General features: G+C 45.4%; 1 protein-coding gene across 1 annotated transcript in view; it reads right to left on the reverse strand.

The window, feature by feature from the left end:
• Window positions 1-20,896, reverse strand: part of DDX49 (DEAD-box helicase 49) — a 52,152-nt gene that overhangs the window by 25,882 nt on the left and 5,374 nt on the right. Inside the window, exons 3-7 of the mRNA XM_040417432.1 lie at window positions 20,486-20,571; window positions 20,276-20,397; window positions 10,775-10,962; window positions 7,994-8,134; window positions 7,655-7,730 (exon numbers count right to left, since the gene is read on the reverse strand). Of these exons, the coding sequence (XP_040273366.1) occupies window positions 7,655-7,730; window positions 7,994-8,134; window positions 10,775-10,962; window positions 20,276-20,397; window positions 20,486-20,571 (613 nt within the window). The remainder of the gene's footprint in view (window positions 1-7,654; window positions 7,731-7,993; window positions 8,135-10,774; window positions 10,963-20,275; window positions 20,398-20,485; window positions 20,572-20,896) is intronic.

Raw genomic sequence — 20,896 nt, forward strand, 5'->3', positions numbered from 1 at the left:
CCACATGTGTGACACTTTTTTGCAGCCTAGGTGGGCAAAGGGGCCCATATTCCAAAGAGCACCTTTCGGATTTCACTGGTCATTTTTTACAGAATTTGATTTCAAATTCCTTACCACACATTTGGGCGCCTAGAATGCCAGGGCAGTATAACTACCCCACAAGTGACCCCATTTTGGAAAGAAGACACCCCAAGGTATTCGCTGATGGGCATAGTGAGTTCATGGAAGTTTTTATTTTTTGTCACAAGTTAGTGGAATATGAGACTTTGTAAAAAAAAAAAATCATCATTTTCCACTAACTTGTGACAAAAAATAAAAAATTCTAGGAACTTGCCATGCCCCTCACGGAGTACCTTGGGGTGTCTTCTTTCCAAAATGGGGTCACTTGTGGGGTAGTTATACTGCCCTGGCATTTTCCAGGGGCCCTAATGTGTTGTAAGTAGGTAAATGACCTGTGAAATCCGAAAGGTGCTCTTTGGAATGTGGGCCCCTTTGCCCACCTAGGCTGCAAAAAAGTGCCACACATGTGGTATCGCCGTATTCAGGAGAAGTTGGGGAATGTGTTTTGGGGTGTCATTTTACATATACCCATGCTGGGTGAGATAAATATCTTGGTCAAATGCCAACTTTGTATAAAAAAAATGGGAAAAGTTGTCTTTTGCCAAGATATTTCTCTCACCCAGCATGGGTATATGTAAAATGACACCCCAAAACACATTCCCCAACTTCTCCTGAGTACGGCGATACCAGATGTGTGACACTTTTTTGCAGCCTAGATGCGCAAAGGGGCCCACATTCCTTTTATGAGGGCATTTTTAGACATTTGGATCCCAGACTTCTTCTCACGCTTTGGGGCCCCTAGAATGCCAGGGCAGTATAAATACCCCACATGTGACCCCATTTTAGAAAGAAGACACCCCAAGGTATTCAATGAGGGGCATGGCGAGTTCATAGAAAAAAAAAAATTTTGGCACAAGTTAGCGGAAATTGATTTTATTTATTTTTTTCTCACAAAGTCTCCCTTTCCGCTAACTTGGGACAAAAATTTCAATCTTTCATGGACTCAATATGCCCCTCACGGAATACCTGGGGGTGTCTTCTTTCCGAAATGGGGTCACATGTGGGGTATTTATACTGCCCTGGCATTCTAGGGGCCCTAAAGCGTGAGAAGAAGTCTGGAATATAAATGTCTAAAAATTTTTACGCATTTGGATTCCGTGAGGGGTATGGTGAGTTCATGTGAGATTTTTTTTTTTGACACAAGTTAGTGGAATATGAGACTTTGTAAGAAAAAAAAAAAATTCCGCTAACTTGGGCCAAAAAAATGTCTGAATGGAGCCTTACAGAGGGGTGATCAATGACAGGGGGGTGATCAGGGAGTCCATATGGGGTGATCACCCCCCAGTCATTGATCACCCCCCTATAAGGCTCCATTCAGATGTCCGTATGTGTTTTGCGGATCCGATCCATGTATCCGTGGATCCGTAAAAATAATACGGACATCTGAATGCAGCCTGACAGGGGGGGTGATCAATGACAGGGGGGGTGATCAATGACGGGGGGGGGGGGGGGGGGTAATCAATGACAGGGGGGTGATCAGGGAGTCTATATGGGGTGATCACCAGTGTCATTGATCACGCCCCTGTAAGGCTTTATTCAGACGTCCGTATGCGTTTTGCGGATCCGATCCATCTATCAGTGGATCCGTAAAAATCATGCGGACATCTGAATGGATCTTACAGGGGGGTGATCAATGACAGGGGGGTAATCAATGACAGGGGGTGATCAGGGAGTCTATATGGGGTGATCAGGGGTGATCAAGGGTGATCAAGGGTGATCAAGGGTGAATAAGGGGTTAATAAGTGACAGGGGGGGGTGTAGTGTAGTGGTGCAACATATTACTGAGCTACCTGTGTCCTCTGGTGGTCGATCCAAACAAAGGGGACCACCAGAGGACCAGGTAGCAGGTATATTAGACGCTGTTATCAAAACAGCGTCTAATATACCTGTTAGGGGTTAAAAAAATCACATCTCCAGCCTGCCAGCGAACGATCGCCGCTGGCAGGCTGGAGATCAACTCTCTTACCTTCCGTTCCTGTGAGCGCGCGCGCCTGTGTGCGCGTTCACAGGAAATCCCGGCTCACGCGAGATGACGCGTATATGCGTCGCTGAGCGCAGGGCTGCCACCTCCGGAACGCAAATCTGCGTTAGGCGGTCCGGAGGTGGTTAATAACTGTGCCCCTTAGTGTTGCTGTATCCAACCAAACCCATGATGCACTTCACCTCTCTCCCCCACAGCTCCATCACCGCCCCTAACAACACCCAGCTAGTTTATATCTCCTCCCATGAGCTAGTTACATAAACACTCCCCTATCACTGCCTCTAACACCCAGCTAGTTTATAGCTCCTCCCACCCAGCTAGTTTATAGCTCCTCCCACCCAGCTAGTTTATAGCTCCTCCCACCCAGCTAGTTACATAGACACTCCCCTATCACTGCCCCTAACAATGCCCTGCTAGTTTATAGCTCCTCCCACTAAGCTAATTACATAGACACTCCCCTAACACTGCCCCTAACACCCAGCTAGTTTATAGCTCTTCCCATCCAGCTACATAGACACTACCCTATCACTTCCCCTAACAATGCCCTGCTAGTTAATAGCTCCTCCCACTAAGCTAATTACATAGACACTCCCCTATTACCCAGCTAGTCTATAGCTCCTCCCACCAGGTGGTTACATAGACACTCCCCTATCACTGCCCCTAACACCCAGCTAGTTTATAGCTCTTCCCACCCAGCTAGTTAAATAGACACTCCCCCTAACACCCAGCTACTTTATAGCTCCTCCCATCAGCTAGTTACATAGACACTCCCCTATCACCCAGCTAGTTTATAGCTCCTCCCAGCCAGCTACATAGGGGCAGTGATAGGGGAGTGTCTATGTAGCTGGCTGGGAGGAGCTATAAACTAGCTGGGTGGTGTTAGGGGCAGGGATAGGGGGAGTGTCTATGTAGCTGGGTGGGAGGAGCTATAAACTAGCTGGGTGGTGTTAGACACTCACCTATCACCTGCCCCTAACACCCAGCTAGTTTATAGCTCCTCCCATCAGCTAGTTACATAGACACACCCCTATCACTGCCCCTGATGCTGCTTTGACACACCTATCACAAGAAATAAAGAGCAGAATGGACATGGTCATGGTCATGTGATCACAGCCCAGAATGAAAGATAGGAGCAGTAAAGGAAATACATGACAAAATTACAGCAGTTTTTTGTATTTAACAATGGGCCAATTTTGGGGTACATATAACTTATTGAATAAATTTTATTAAAGGGGTTGTCTGGGCTTTTTCTGTTGATGACCTACCCTCAGGGTAGGTCACCAATATCAGATTGGCAGGGGTTCGACACCCGGAACCCCTGCCGATCAGCTGTTTGAAGAGACGGTGTGTGCACTGCACACACCGTCTTCCCATACAGCTAATCAGCAGGGGTGCCGGGTAGAAAAAGCCTGGACAACCCCTAATGCTTTCTGGGGAGGGGATGGAAAAAAAACAGCAATGGTTTCAGTTTTTTTTCTTGCCCCATTCATCCTGCAGCAAAAAACATGTCAGGCTACTTTCACAATGGCGTTTCTGGGTCCGCTTGTGAGATCAGTTTCAGGGCTCTCACAAGCGGCCCAAAACGGATCAGTTCAGCCCCAATGCATTCTGAGTGGATAAGGATCCGTTAACCACCTGCCGTCCGCCCATAAGATATAAACGTCCTATGGGTGGACCTCTATTTCTGAAAGCACGTTTTAAAACGTCTTTTCAGAAACAGCAGCTGCACGCTAATCGTGCAGCTGCTGATCGGGTTGCCCGCTGTCACTGACAGCAGGGCCACCCAGAGAGGAGGCAGGGACAGTTCCCAGGTGTCCCTGCCTTCCGGATCGCTGCAGACACAGCGCTTACCGAGCGCTGTGTATGCAGAGCAGGAAGCGCTATGCGCTTCCTGTTCCGGCCCGGCGGTCATGTGACCGCCGGGACCGGAGAGTGCAGGAGCTGTGTGAGGTCTCTCAGAGACCTCGATCAGCCCTGCTCTGAGGCTGTACAGCGCTGGATTGCTGCTGTACAGCCTCTCTGGGGGGTGTATTTCTCCTGTAACTGGGGCTACTATGTCAGCCCCAGTTACAGGAGAAATCAACAGTGAAGCAAATGTCCCCCAGAGGTCTTGTATGACCTTATGGGGGACGAAAAGTGTAAAATAAAATTAAAAAAAATAAAGGGTTGAAAAAATAAAATAAAAAAAAGTTTCACATGTAAAAAAAAAAAAAAAGTTCCCAAGTAAGGAATAAAAAAAAAATTTGTAAAAATAGAAAGAATTTAATAAAATAGACATATTTGGTATTGCCGCGTCTGTAAAAACCAGCTCTATAAAAATATCACATGACCTAACCCCTCGGGTGAACACCGTAAAAAAAAAAAAAAAAAAAACTGTCAAAAAAAACTGTGTCAAAACAAGCAATTTTTGTCACCTTGCATCACAAAAGGTGCAACACCAAGTGATCAAAAACGCGTATGTCCCACAAAATGGTACCAATAAAACCGTCACCTTATCCCGCAAAAAATGAGCCCCTACATAACAAAATCTCTCAAAAAATAAAAAAACTATAGCTCTCAGAACATGGACACATTAAAACATAATTTTTTTGTTTCAAAAATGCTATTATTGTGTAAAACTTTAATAAATGAGAAAAAGTATACATATTAGGTATCGCCACGTCCGTAACGATCTGCTCTATAAAAATGTCACTTGACTGAACCCCTCAGGTGAACGCTGTAAAAATAAATGAATAGAAACTGTGCTAAAACAACCAATTTTTTGGTCACCTTGCCCCATAAAGTGTTATAATGAATGATCAAAAAATCATATGTACCCAAAAATAGTACTAATTACACTGGCACCTTATCCCCTAGTTTCCAAAATGGGGTCACTTCTTGTGAGTTTCTACTGTAAGGGTGCATCGGGGGGCTTCAAATGGGACATGGCATCTAAAAACCATGTGGAGTTCCTTTCCTTCTGCACCCTGCCGTGTGCCCATACAGCAGTTTATGACCACATGTGGGGTGTTTCTGTAAACCGCAGAATCTGGGTAATAAATATTGAGTTTTGTTTGGCTGTTAACCATCGATGTGTTAAAGAAAAAATTGGATTAAAATGGAAAATCTGCCAAAAAAGTGAAATTTAAAAATTTGATCTCCATTTTCCTTTAATTCTTGTGGAACGCATAAAGGGTTAACAAAGTTTGTAAAATCGGTTTTGAATACCTTGAGGGGTGTAGTTTCTACAATGGGCTCATTTATGGGGGTATCCACTATGTAGGCCCCACAAAGTGACTTCAGACCTGAACTGGTCCTTATAAAGTGGGTTTTGGCAATTTTCTTAAAAATTTGAAGAATTGCTTCTAAACTTCTAAGTCTTCTAACGTCCTAAAAAAATAAAATGACATTTCCAAAATGATGCCAACATAAAGTAGACATATGGGGAATGTTAAGTAATAAATATTTTATGAGGTATCACTTTCTGTTTTAAAAGCAGAGAAATTGAAATTTAGAAAATTGCGAATTTTTTACATTTTTGGGTAAATTTGGGATTTTTTCATAAATAAAGGTGAAATATTTTGACTCAAATTTATGACTATCATGAAGTACAATGTGTCACGAGAAAACAATCTCTGAATAACTTGGATAAATAAAGGCGTTCCAAAGTTATTACCACATAAAGTGAGATATGTCAGTTTTGCAAAATTAGGCCTGGTCAGGAAGGGGGCAAATGGCCCAGATGGGAAGTGGTTAAGAATGCATCAATTTGGCTGCGTTTGGTCTCCGTTCCGCTTTTGAGGCGGACACTAAAACGCTGCTTGCAGCTTTTTGGTGTCCGCCTGACGATGCGGAGCCAAGCGGATCCGTCCTGACTTACAATGTAAGTCAATGGGGACTGATCTGTTTTCACTGACACAATATGGTGCAATTGAAAACGGATCCGTCCCCCATTGACTTTGAATGAATAATGCAAACGGATCCATTCTGAACAGATACAAGCGTTTGCATCATCGGTGCGGATCCGTCTGTGCAGATACAAGACGGATCCGCACCGAACGCAGGTGTGAAAGTAGCCTTACCTTTATTCTATGACTTAACATCCAAACATACAGATTTTTACATTCTACTAATTTTGGCACAGTGAAAACACTTTAATAAAAATGTGGCCCATTATGGGGTACATAGGACTTTCGGATAGCTTTTTATTCCATTTTATGGGTGGCAGGCTGAACAAAAAAAAAAAAATATTAAAGATTCAGCTCTTTTTATTTATTTATTTTTTAACAGCATTCACCTTGCAGGTTAAATACAATGATAATTTTATAGCGGGTCATTATGGATGTCCCAATACCAAACATGTCATTTCTTATTTCCTTTTGACAAAGTAAAGCATTTTTAATGGAGAAACAGTTGTTTTTTTAAATACTTTAAACATTTTAAAACCTTCTTTTACGTTTTATTATAATCCGACTAGTGGACTTTAACATATATCACAGTGATCACTGGTATAATAAACTGCAATAGTTCTGTATTGCAGTGTATTATAGCTGTCATCAGTGGGGGCTGATAGGGGTGACAGTACAATTGTCAGACCTCTTACATGCTGTGGTCACTATTGACCAGGACATCTGAGTGGTTGTGATCACTACTCCCATCCCACCGATGTGTCAGTGGTTGCGACGGGTAGTGAGTGGGGTGAGAGAAGGAGCCTTGGGACTGCTATCCCGAGGGAAAGCCACACTGCCTTTTCATGTCCTAGTGAAGGATGGAAAAGGCAGTGCAGTGACTGAAAGATGGTTAATATTCTATGATATGGACGCATTATTCTACGCATCCATGTATTATGTGCACATGCCACAGAATATAGTCCATCACTGTTAGGGTGTCCTGGTATTGTATTACACAGGCTTTATTTTCCTGTTCCCCTTCTCTCTGGATGAAGCAGGTGATCTGTTACCCCAGTATTTATCTTTATCCAGATTGGAGAGAAGAGTGATCTAATAGTTACTGGCCATTAGATCACTATTAGCAGTGATATGTATAGAGCATTGCACATCGTGTCCTTCCCCCATCAGACTGTTCAGGAACGTTCCCTGCAGAACACCGTGCTCTCTCCCTTTCAACGCTGTTTTGGCATCCGTTGTGACTGGATGCTCTATGCAGCATGATGAGGAATATGCTGCACTGATGTAAATAACCAGACTGGTGGAATAAGAACATTAAAGGGGTTGCATCATCTTAGACATTGGGGGCACATCACTAGGATATGCCCCCAATGTCAGATAGGTGCAGGTCCCACCTCTGGGACCTGCACCTATCTTTAGAATAGAGCCCACAAAGTGAAGGAGGGCGCACTGCGCATGTTTGACCGCCCTCCATCCACTTAAATAGGACTGCTGAGAATAGCCAAGCGCGCTGCTCGATTATTTTAGGCGCTCCCATGGGAATGAATAGAGAGCGGCCATGAGGTACCCTCCTTCACTTTGCAGGTTCCGTTACCTACCAGACATTGGGGCATTTCCTAGCGATATGCCTTTAACCTCCTTTAAGGTGCAATTTGCAGACACTTACCTGCTTCATCATGGAGTGCAGAGCTACTGAAGGGAAACTGAACTCACGAAGCATCATATTGAGGATTTGGCAGTTTCTGAAATATCAAAAGGAGAACGCATCAAGATGTGAAAAGACCATGAGCTAAATTATGACCCAATATTTACTCCCGTTGGTTGCAGTTTGAGAAACTAAATGGCAAGATGAAAGCAGACAAATACTGCATGTGCAATGTCCTATCCAGGAGTTGTAATCTAGACATGCAACAAGATTATTATCTCAAAAGCCCAAGAGTAATTGATTTATAGTCATGTTCATTACAGAAAATTATATTCTACCACAAAATGTATCAAAACCTACTTGCAAGTGTTGGTGAAGATCATAATGGACCAATCTTCATGCTCATCTTGGAACTTCTGGATCAAATGCACCAAATAGGCATCTTTCACTTTCTCAGGTACCAAGATATATCTCTGGTCTAACTGCTCCACTGTCCGCACCCTGAAGAAAAACAAAATCTTGACTCCATGTAATTGTACACTTTACAGCTTGCCAGGTTTTCTCTTTATAAACAGGACAGTAGAGTAAGAGCTTAGATTTTTCTTCTCTTGAAAACCCAAGTATCAAATTAACGCTAGAACTGAAGAAAACATCTAAGGCTACTTTAACATTCATAGGATCTCAATAGTGGGGGAAAATGCTTCCGTTTTGTCCCCATTCATTATCAATGTGGACAAAACTGAGCGAAAAGGAATGCACCAGAATGCATTCTGTTCCGTTTGGTTGCGTCCCCATCGCAGACAAAATAACGATGCAAGCAGCGTTTTTCTGTCCCCGATGTGGTGCGGAGCAAGATGGATCAGTCCTGACAAACAATGTAAGTCAAGGGGACGGATCAGTTTTCTCTGACACAATAGAAAACGGATCCGTCCCCCATTGACTGACTTTCAGTGGTGTTCATGACGGATCCCTCTTGGCAATGTTAAAGATGATACAACCGGATCCGTTCACAATGGATGCAGGGAGTTGTATTATCAGAACGGAAGCGTTTTTGCTGATCCATGACGGATCCAGCAAAATCGCTGTTGTGAAAGTAGCCTGAGAATTCCCTTTTCCATTAGGAAAAAAAACTCAACAATAATCCACTCATTTGGGTGATATTCTTTTTTTAACAATTATAATATAAGTAGGAGTATCTTAGTGACAGTGATGTGCAACATCTTTACTAGCAGAATGGAACCATGGCAAAATATGTGAGTACACGCTATATTCAGAGCAGAAGGCCATTCTTGTCGCAGTTTCCACATGATAACGGAGGCAGGTTGCCACACGCAGATTAACCCCATTGAATGATGCTAAATCTGAATGCAGATCCACGACGTGTCAAACTGCAAATCTGATTCATCAGTATACATGCATATTCTGATGGTGCCGATGCGACACAGCTTTTGCAGCATGGCGAAGAGCTAACAGTTTTACAACTAAGTCTCAGGATTACATATCCTAGCGATATGCCATCAATGTCCCAGGTGAGAGTATCCCTTTAACATGTTTTACATGTGCTTGCTGCAGAACCATGGCAATCAGTGGGTAAAACCGCATTCGGCATAACAACACAATATAAATACATCCTAACAAAATCTTTATTAAATACAAACATGACAATATCGACTAAATAGATAAGTTCCAATATTGCTAAATTCATATGCTGTAGAATAACTCCAGCCTTGCATATCTGGATGTTTGGTGCAAAAATGGATGAAAAAGTATAATGCCATGGAATACAGAAGTCACCTTCCTACTCTGAGGTCCATTAAAGGGGTTGTCCGGGTTCAGAGCTGAACCCGGACATACCTCCATTTTCACCCAGGCAGACCCAGTGACATTTTTTTTTTTTTTTTTTTTAAATCAGATTAAAAAAAAAAATTGGTTTTGTACAAAATAAACATTTATCATGTTACAAAATTTCTTGCATCCTGTATTATATTCAACATAGTACAAAAAGGATAATTGTACAAAGCAAAACAGTCAACATACGAGATTGTTGGTATATAAATCCCCATAACACCCATCCCCCCCCTCCCACTGAGACCTTTAATATGGTAAAATATCCCGGAACACATGGTTAAGACCCAATCAGTATAGCAGCAGACCCAGACCCCCTGACAAGAGCATTGGAGCAGTTCATGCTCCGATGCTCTCCTTTACTCTGCGCTAAATCATGCAGGGCAAAGGCATTTTCAGGAGTTCCAGTGATGTATTGGGCTCTCCATAGTGGCTGCCAGGAAGCCCGGTGACGTCACTGGCACTGATGGGTGGGCGGTAGCGCTGCCCTAGCCAGTAAAACTGCTAGGGCAGCACTAAAGCACGCCGATCTGAACAGGTGACGTCACCGAACACACTGCCGGGCGGAAGCTTCCGCCCGGCAGTGTGTTATTGTAAACAAAAGAGCCCATGCCATGCGCGATCTAGCGCAGGGCAAGGGAGCGCATCGGAGCATGAGATGCTCAGATGCCAACATCAGGGGGGCTGTCTGGGTGAAAATAAGGGTATGTCCAGGTTCAGCTATGAACCCGGACAACCCCTTTAAGAAATGTGCAGTAACAGCATGCAATTATTACGAATATTAAAAAAGGAATTTGTTACAAAAACAACTATTTGATAAGATTTTTCCTCCTAAATTTCAGTGCTGATCTCAGAGTGTGCTCTTCTCTAAGCAGAATGAAAGGGGTTTTCCTACCTCAGACGTTGATGGCATATCACTAGGATATGCCACTAATGTCAGATAGGAACAGGTCCCAGAGGTGAGACCCTTACCCATCTCCAGAACAGGCACACGAAGGCAAGTGTACTGCGCATCCTCTCCATTCACTTCATTGGGAGTTTCCAGCAGCACCATAGAAATTAATAGAGTGCACTGTGCATGCAGTGAATGGAGGGTGGTCATGTGTGCGCTGTGTGCTCACCTCCGCTTTCGGGGGCTCGTTCTGGAGATAGAAGCGGGTCTCAGAAGCAGGACCGGTACCTGACATTTGTAGTATATCCTAGCGATATGCCACCAATGTCTGAGATGGGACTACCCCTTTAAGGAAACATAAGCTGTGAAGCTACAGTCTTGTGATATATAATTTAGCTCCTTACTCTGATGTGGATTCCCAGAAGAAAGGCTTGTTCATTGCAATGGATTTCAACTCCTGCAAGGTATCTGTCAAGGTGGCGCTGAAGAGAAGAGTCTGTCTCTGGGCTGGAATTGCTCCAAGAATCACTTGCAAGTCTTTAGTGAAGTCAGTACAACCCTGTTCCAAAAGACGATCCGCCTCATCCAGCACCTAGGGGTTACAAATCAGGACAGATACTTAAAGCAGGCATGCCCCTCAATAGGGGTAATAATCGTAAAGGTGGCGTTGCAGGCTCATAAAAGGGTTGTTCATCCCTGGGGAACTTTTCGTGCAGAACCCTCATCATGGTCGGACATGCAGAGGGAAGCACACTAACCCGCTTCCCCATGCTGGGTTATGGCTCCTCTCCTCTGCAAGTCAGGGGGCAGGAACCCAGCTGCAGGGAGCAGGTAAGTATTCAGGCAGAACCCAGGGGATGAACAAGCACTTTATCTTCCTTTTCTGTCATTGCAACTATATTGTTAAAACAATTAACTTACTAGTGCATCTCCATAAATTAGAATATCATCGAAAAACGAGATTTTTGTATAACTTACCAGTAAAATCTCTTTCTCGCTCATTCCTTGGGGGACACAGAAGACCTTGGGTATAGCTCATCTCCATAGGAGGCGTGACACTAAGTGAAAACTGTCAAGCCCCTCCTCCACAGCTATACCCTCAGCCTGGAGAGAGAGACTGCCAGTTGCGTGTCCAAGTAGTGAGAAAAGGCAAAGTCCAACAAGGAACCAACAAGCCAACTACCCAACGGGTAACAAAAAACTCGGAAACCGTGTAGAGAAAAACAATGAATGGGTGGGTGCTGTGTCCCCCAAGGAAAGAGCGAGAAAGAGATTTTACTGGTAAGTTATACAAAAATCTCGTTTTCTCGCCCAGTTTCCTTGGGGGACACAGAAGACCTTGGGACGTTCAAAAGCAGTCCAAAAGGGGAGGGACCACAGCTCAAAGGCGAAGCACCCGAAGGCATCAAGGAACCGCCGCCTGCAGACCCAGGCGGGCCAAGGCAGCATCTGCCAAAGCCAGAGTATGCACCCTGTAGAACTCGGTAAGGCGTGCAAGGAAGACCTGTGGCCGCCTTGCCCAAATGCATGGCCGAAGCCCAATGCCTCCGGCCCAGGAGGCACCGATCGCTCTCGGTGACAGCAAGGCAGAATCCTGCCCTCGGTGCGGTAACCTCAGCAATAGCCAATCTGATAACGCGGAGGAAAAACCACCCTGGAGTCCGTTAACCCTAAGCGCGGGCCTCCAGGAAACCCAAGAGACCGAACGTCGACAAGAGTCGGAGATCTCCAAGTAAAAACGGCCAGGCCCAAACAACGTCCAAATCGGTGACGTGTTGAAGCGAAAGGCATACACCACCTTCAGAAGGAAGGAAGAAACGGGATGTAGAACAGCCCTGTCCTGGGAAAGACAGAAGGCTCGGACAAAAAAAAAAAAAAAAAGGGGGGCCATTCAGGCACCCGTCAGAGACACGACTGATACGGAAACACAACCGTACAGGACAGCCGGGGTAGAGAGAACTTCTGTAACGGCTCCAAGGACAAGATTGGAGCGCCGAGAGCTCAGTATGTAGTTCCCAGGGCGGTACCGAAGGACAGTACAGAGGAACCAAAGAGCCACTTCGAGTAAGAAGGTCTTGACAGGCCCAGAGGGCCGGGGAACGCTGGAAGAGGAAGAACAGCGCCGACACTTGACACCTCAAGAAAAGGAATCCCAGTCCCAGGCCGGACTGGAAAAAAAGACAGAACCATGGGGAGTCAGAGTGGGGAATGCACAGCTTCCCACAGAACCCCAGACAAAAAAAACATAAATCTTACGACAGATCCTGGACGAAACACAGCCAGGAGCGGACAGTAGCGAACCCGCTGGAGTCGCCTGGCAAGCGGGCGAAAAACCCAATGTGATCAGGCGCAGACCAGTAACACAGGCAGAAGGGTCGACAAAACTGGTCCCGTCGGCCCCCGAGCAACGTTGTCCCTATTCACCCGAGTGGGGGAGCAGAAGGACAGACGGAAAGGAACCAAAGGGTCCGCCCAGCATCCGCCAGATGCCAGGACAAGACAGGCTAAAGTCCATGCTGATGTAGCCATGTTCTACAGTCCCGGTGTGGGAGATCAAAGGACAATCTGGACCGAAAGGTAGTCCCCCCAAGTTACCGAGAAGGTAAGTCTACAGTAGGACCATTGACTTAGAATGGACCACGCAATCTGCTCTCAGCAGGAGGACAGAAACGCGGTAGTCTCGGTAAATAGGCACAGCTAATACAGCCAGTGTGAACAAGGGAGACAGTACGAGGCCAAAAGGAACACCGGAACCATCCACATGAACAACCATGCTCTCCCCAGAAGGGGAGGACAGAGAAGGAACAGCCTCTGAAGTCTGGCGGGGCAGAAGCCACATCGGAGTGATCTGTACAGAGCGGGAGCCAAATAGAGACGGCGAGATAATGGTAGTCGAGACAGAGGCCGGCATAACACCCTCCAACCGAAAGGAGGAGTGGGCAACAGGGAAATCATAGGACAGCTCAAAAGCAGAACCCTGCTACACTGTGAGATGCCCGGTTCACCGCCTCGCAGAAGGCGAATACCCTGAAGAACCCAAGGTGGAAGTCCTCCGGACCTGGGTAATCGAGCACCCAAGAGAATTTGGGTGACCTTCCCGTGAAAAGCGGCCCGCACCTGGTAGTAGATCAGACTGAAGCGTAGAGGCGCCAAGAGGAAGGACTCATACCACACTGCATCCGAAGAGGAGGAAATTGCAGCAGGCAAGGGAACCGCAGTCCTGCCAGAGCCAACGAAGAATTCGAGGGGCGCTGCAGACAACAGCACTCTCGACCATGTGACCACTAGCGCAGGGAAGCAATACCGCGGAAGGACGAATGGGCACGCATCTAGGAACCACGAACACTCCCTGGGATGAAGGGCCAACTAAATGAATGAGTACCACCCAGCTCCGTGCAGCAGAGAGCAAGTAGAGCCCGTCCGGGTCAGGTGGACAGAATGAACTCCTTAGAGACGAGTGCAAGGCTTGCGGCAAGCATCGTATCCCAAGAAAACAAAAGTATGCCGCAGGAAGCAGGTGAGGCATACGTACGAGCAGCCCCGTAAGCAGTGAGAAGGCCAACCCACCTACAGGAGGAGAAGGTCCGCTCCTGACGGGGGGGACTCTGTGGAGTAAGGCCTCGCCTCCGGCCGGCATTGGTATTCCGGTGCGGCCGGGCGCCGCAAAAATCTTATCCCAGGCTCCGCGGCCTGCTAGGCCGCCATTCGGGCCCCTGACTCTTCCGGCCGGGCCGGTCGGAATTGCGGCCCAGCAGGCCGAAGCCTGGGCCAAAATTTTTCGGGCCCACCCCGCGGGCCGGTCGGAATTGCGGCCCAGCAGGCCGAAGCCTGGGCCAAAATTTTGCGGAGCCCCACCGACGGTCGGCCGGGGGCTGCTGGGGCATATAAGTCAAGCCCAAAGCCGGCCGCGGGAACCCACCCCGCCGGCCGGAAGAGTCAGGGGCCCGAATGGCGGCCTAGCAGGCCGCGGAGCCTGGGATAAGATTTTTGCGGCGCCCGGCCGCACCGGAATACCAATGCCGGCCGGAGGCGAGGCCTTACTCCACAGAGTCCCCCCCGTCAGGAGCGGACCTCAGGCCTTGGGTTCACCGCCTCTGCAACACTCCGGTAAGGAGATGGGGGGTGGGGGGGGTATGGACCCAGAGACCAGGTGCCTGTGCTGAGGGGAGACAGCCACTGGCTGCATGTCCTATGGAGCCAGGCAGGGGGGGGGGGGAGGCAGAAGCAGATTGCCGCTCTGCGGCACCCCAGGGGCCAGCGTAGATCCGGCAGGGGACCAGAGGCCCAGTATGGGGGTCAGGCACGCAGGAGACCAGGGTGGGGAGGTGGGGGATGTAGGGCTGGAGAAGCCTCTCTCTTACCACAGCCGTCTTCACCCTCGGTCCATTCCAGCAGGGTCACCCCTTCAGCTACTGGCACCGTAGTGGCAGGACGCTGGAAGAGGGACTTGGCGTGCGGGCGACCCTTGCGCTGGCGGGATGTAGGGGAGCTAGGCTGCCCTGATCCACCTTGCCTTCTGTGGGGGGGGCAGCAGTGCGGGTGACCGGTACTGGCGCAGCTCAACCCCGGGAGAAACAGGAGTGCGTCTCTGTTGTCCCTGATGATCTGGAACAAAAAGAAAAGAAAAAGTAAAAATCAAAAATTTAAACAAGGAGAAAACAGCCCTGCAGAGCAGGGAGTGTCTTGCCTCCTTGGACACTAAGCAAAAAACTGGCAGTCTCTCTCTCCAGGCTGAGGGTATAGCTGTGGAGGAGGGGCTTAACAGTCTTCACTTAGTGTCACGCCTCCTATGGAGATGAGCTATACCCAAGGTCTCCTGTGTCCCCCAAGGAAACTGGGCGAGAAAGGTAATTTATTTCAGTAATTCAATTCAATTCAATTCAATTCAAAAATGAAACTCATATTATATAGATTCATTACAAGCGTTTAATTCTTTTAATGTTGATGATTATGGCTTACAGCTAATGAAAGTCCAACAGTCATCTCCGAAAGTTAGACTATACAATACCAATTAAACCAATGATTTTGAATGCAGAAATGTAGACTTATCGAAAAGTATGTACAGTATGTGCACTCAATACTTGGTCGGGGCTCCTTTTGTTTTAATTACTGCCTCAATATCGGCGTAGCATGGAGGCAATCAGCCTGCGCAGGGATGGAAGCCCAGGTTGTTTAGGTAGTGGCCTTCAGCACGTCTGCATCGTTAGGTCTGGTGTCTCTTATCTTCCTCTTGACAATACCCCATAGATTCTCTATGGGGTTTAGGTCAGGTGAGTTGGTTGGCCAATCAAGCACAGTGATACTGTGGTTATTAAACCAGGTATTGGTACTTTCGCCAGTATAGGCAGTTGCCAAGTCCAGCTGGAAAATGAAATCGGCATCTCCTTAAAGCTTGTCAGCAGAGGGAAGCATAAAGTGCTCAAACATCATACTCAACCTCAAACAACTTGGATTGTGTGCCTCCCCACTCTTCCTCCAGACTCTGGGACCTCGATTTCTAAATGAAATGCAAAATTTACTTTCACCTGAAAACAGGACTTTGGACCACTGTGCAACAGGCCAGTCCTTTTTCTCCTTAGACCAAGTAAGACGCTTCTAACGTTGTCTCTGGGTCATGAGTGGCTTGACAAAAGGAATGCTATATAGTTGTAACCCATGTCCTGGATACGTCCTGTGTAGCCACAGTCCACTCTACCTCAAATTCTTGTATGGACTTTTTTTTGACAAACCTTTCAAGGCTGTGGTTATCCCTGTTGCTTGTGCACCTTTTTCTACCACAATTTTCCTTGCACTCAACTTTCCATTAATATGCTTGGAACAGCCAGCTTCTTTAACCCCTTAAGGACACATGACGTATGGGTACGGCATGTTTCCCGAGTCCTTAAGGACACATGACGTACCGGTACGTCATGTGTTGTTCCGATCACTGCCGCCCGGCCGGCTGTGATCGGAACAAGGTGCCTGCTCAAATCATTGAGCAGGCACCTCGGCTAAATGCGCGGGGGGGTCCCGTGACCCCCCCATGTCCGCGATCGCAACAAACCGCAGGTCAATTCAGACCTGCGGTTTGTTGCGCTTTCTGCTGTTTCTGATCGCTGCGGTCCCTGACCGCGGCGATCAGAAACTTTAGTGTGCCGAAAATATATTTTTATCACCCCCCCCTGCACCTCTGAATGATTTTAGCCCGGTGGGAGGTGCAGGGGGGGTGTTGCGGGCGGTGGGGGCGGTGCGGGAGGCGGGCGGTGCGGCAGGCGGGATCGCGATCCCCCGCCCGCCTCCCATTGAATAATCGTTGGTGTAGAGTGGGTATACCAGGGTGCCAGCACATTGCTGACACCCTGGTATAAACGGCTGACATCGGTGATGCGATGTCAGCCGTTTAACCCTTTCCATACAGCGGTCCGTACGGACCGCTGTATGGAAAAAGTTAACAGTAAGAGGGAGCTCCCTCCCTCTCCGATCGGGGGGCTGCTGTGCCTTTGCAGCCCCCCGATGGAGAGGGAGAGAGCTCCCAGACAGCCCCCCGCCAGATCCCATCCTTACCCTTCCCCGTCTGCGAAGTTCTGAGCAGACGGGGAAGGTTCCCATGGCAACAGGACGCCTCTCAGGCGTCCTGCTGTCCATGGTGCTGAACAGATCTGTGCTGAAAGCATAGATCTGTTCAGTGTAAGTAAAATACAGTACAGAACAATATATATTGTACTGTACTGTATTATACAGACATCAGACCCACTGGATCTTCAAGAACCAAGTGGATCTGGGTAAAAAAAAAAGTGAAAAAAAGTGAAAAAAAAGTAAAAATCCAAAAACACATTTATCACTGATTAAAAATTAAAAAAATAACATTCCCTACACATGTTTGGTATCGCCGCGTCCGTAACGACCTGATCTATAAAACGGTCATGTTACTTTACCCGAACGGTGAACGCCATAAAAATAAAAAATAAAAAACTATGATGAAATTGAAATTTTGCTCACCTTACTTCCCAAAAAAAGGTAATAAAAGTGATCAAAAAAGTCGCATGTACGCCAAAATTGTAGCAATCAAACCGTCATCTCATCCCGCAAAAAATGAGACCCTACTTAAGATAATCACCCAAAAACTGAAAAAACTATGGCTCTTAGACTATGGAGACACTAAAACATAATTTTTTTTGTTTCAAAAATGAAATCATTGTGTAAAACTTACATAAATAAAAAAAAAGTATACATATTAGGTATTGCCGCGTCCGTATCGACCGACTCTATAAAAATATCACATGACCTAACCTCTCAGGTGACCACCGTAAAAAAAAAAAAAAAAAAACTGTGTAAAAAAAGCAATTTTTTGTCATCTTACATCACAAAAAGTGTAATAGCAAGCGATCAAAAAGTCATATGCACCCCAAAATAGTGCCAATCAAACCGTCATCTCCTCCCGCAAAAAATGAGACCCTACTTAAGATAATCGCCCAAAAACTGAAAAACTATGACTCTTAGACTATGGAGACACTAAAACTTTTTTTTGTTTTAAAAATGAAATCATTGGGTAAAACTTACATAAATTAAAAAAATGTAATACATATTAGGTATCGCCGCGTCCGTGACAACCTGCTCTATGAAATTACCACATGATCTAACCTGTCAGATGAATGTTGTAAATAACAAAAAAAAAAAACGGTGCCAAAAAAGCTAATTCTTGTTACCTTGCCGCACAAAAAGTGTAATATAGAGCAACCAAAAATCATATGTACCCTAAACTAGTACCAACAATACTGCCACCCTATCCCGTAGTTTCTAAAATGGGGTCACTTTTCTGGAGTTTCTACTCTAGGGGTGCATCAGGGGGGCTTCAAATGGGACATGGTGTCAAAAAAACAGTCCAGCAAAACCTGCCTTCCAAAAACCGTATGGCATTCCTTTCCTTCTGCGCCCTGCCGTGTGCCCGTACAGCGGTTTACGACCACATATGGGGTGTTTCTGTAAACTACAGAATCAGGGCCATAAATAATGAGTTTTGTTTGGCTGTTAACCCTTGCTTTGTAACTGGAAAAAAAATATTAAAATGGAAAATCTGCCAAAAATGTGAAATTTTGAAATTGTGTCTCTATTTTCCATTAAATCTTGTGCAACACCTAAAGGGTTAACAAAGTTTGTAAAATCAGTTTTGAATACCTTGAGGGGTGTAGTTTCTTAGATGGGGTCACTTTTATGGAGTTTCTACTCTAGGGGTGCATCAGGGGGGCTTCAAATGGGACATGGTGTCAAAAAAACAGTCGGCGCACCTTTCACTCTACGCCCCGCTGTGTGACCGTACAGTAGTTTACGGCCACATATTGGGTGTTTCTGTAAATGGCAGAGTCAGGGCAATAAAGATACAGTCATGTTTGGCTGTTAACCCTTGCTTTGTTAGTGAAAAAATGGGTTAAAATTGAAAATTAGGCAAAAAAATGAAATTCTCAAATTTCATCTCCATTTGCCAATAACTCTTGTGCAACACCTAAAGTGTTAACGACGTATGTAAAATCAGTTTTGAATACCTTGAGGGGTGTAGTTTCTTAGATGGGGTCACTTTTAGGGAGTTTCTCCTCTAGGGGTGCATCAGGGGGCTTCAAATGGGACATGGTGTAAATAAACCAGTCCATAAAAATCAGCCTACCAAAAACCAAACAGCGCACCTTTCACTCTACGCCCCGCTGTGAGGCCGTACAGTAGTTTACGGCCACATATTGGGTGTTTCTGTAAACAGCAGAGTCAGGGCAATAAAGATACTGTCTTGTTTGGCTGTTAACCCTTGCTTTGTTAGTGGAAAAAATGGGTTAAAATGAAAAATTAGACAAAAAAATCAAATTCTCAAATTTCCTCCCCATTTGCCAATAACTCTTGTGCAACACCTAAAGGGTTAACAATGTATGCAAAATCAGTTTTGAATACCTTGAGGGGTGTAGTTTCTTAGATGGGGTCATTTTTGGGTGGTTTCTATTATGTAAGCCTCGCAAAGTGACTTCAAACCTGAACTGGTCCCTAAAAATTGAGTTTTTGTAAATTTCGGAAAAATTTCAAGATTTGCTTCTAAACTTCTAAGCCTTATAACATCCCCAAAAAATAAAATATCATTCCCAAAACAATTCAAGCATGAAGTAGACATATGGGGAATGTAAAGTCATCACAATTTTTTGGGGTATTACTATGTATTACAGAAGTAGAGAAACTGAAACTTTGAAATTTGCAAATTTTTCCAAATTTTTGGTAAATTAGGTATTTTTTTGTGCAAAAAAAATAATTTTTTTGACTTCATTTTACCAGTGTCATGAAGTACAATATGTGACGAAAAAACAATCTCAGAATGGCCTGGATAAGTCAAAGCGTTTTAAAGTTATTAGCACTTAAAGTGACACTGGTCAGATTTCCAAAAAATGGCCTGGTCCTTAAGGTGAAAATGAGCCCGGTCCTTAAGGGGTTAAGCAATGATCTTTTGTGGCTTACCCTCCGTGTGGGGGGTGTCAATGACTGTCTTCTGGACAACTGTCAAGTCAGCAGTCTTTCTCATGAATGTGTAGCCTACTGGTCCAGACCGAGGGACCATTTAAAGGCTTAGGAAACCTTTGCAGGTGTTGTGTTGATTAGCTAGTTAGAGTGTGACACCGTGAGCCTACAATGTTGAACTTTTTCACAATATTCAAATTTTCTGAAATACTAACTTTAGCTGTAGCCATAATCACCATAAAAAAAAAAAAGAAACACTTGAAATAGATCACTCTGTGTGTAACAAACCTATACATGAATGTATATAATATATCAGTTTCACTTTTTGAATTTAATTACTGAAATAAATTAACTTTTCAATGAGTTTCTCATTTAACTTACAAAAACACTCCATTGAAAACATTTTCTGTTCTAACCATTTCCCATGTTCAGCATCTTACCAAGAATCTAATCCTTTTGATGCTGAAAGTGTTTGAACTGCGAATGTGGTCAGCCAAACGGCCAGGTGTAGCTATAACAACATGCGGCTTTCTAGACAGCGCCAAAGCTTGTGCCACCATATCTGTGCAGAGAAACAAGGTGTAAGGCAAACCAAAAGCAATACACACATCCTTCCAAAATTAACCGAGTCTTGAACAAGAGATACATACCCATTCCACCAACAATTATACAATCCTTCAGACCTAGTGGCTTGCCGAGGACTCGAAACTGCTCAGCAATCTGATAAGCCAGTTCACTGCAGAAAACAGGATAAACGAGGTTGCCATGTATGTGTCATGGTAATACAATTTCTAAAAAGCATTGCTCTAAGGTGCGGACTACAAAATCATTTTGTTAAAGCTAACTTATAGCAAAAAAAGAAGACGCTATAAGGTTCCAGGTTGTGGGTAATAAGGTGGATGTAATAAACTGAAAAATACATACAAGACGTAAGATGCCCTCTTACTAAAAATGCATTTGGTTCCAACCAAATTGGCCTATAATGAGTTAAAGTATAACTGTCGTATTTTTATTTTTTTTGGAGTATTGGATTGTGGTGATGAATATCACCTTGGTGGCCC

This window comes from Bufo bufo, chromosome 2 (assembly GCF_905171765.1).
Source record: "Bufo bufo chromosome 2, aBufBuf1.1, whole genome shotgun sequence".
NCBI classification, from domain to species: Eukaryota; Metazoa; Chordata; class Amphibia; order Anura; family Bufonidae; genus Bufo; species Bufo bufo.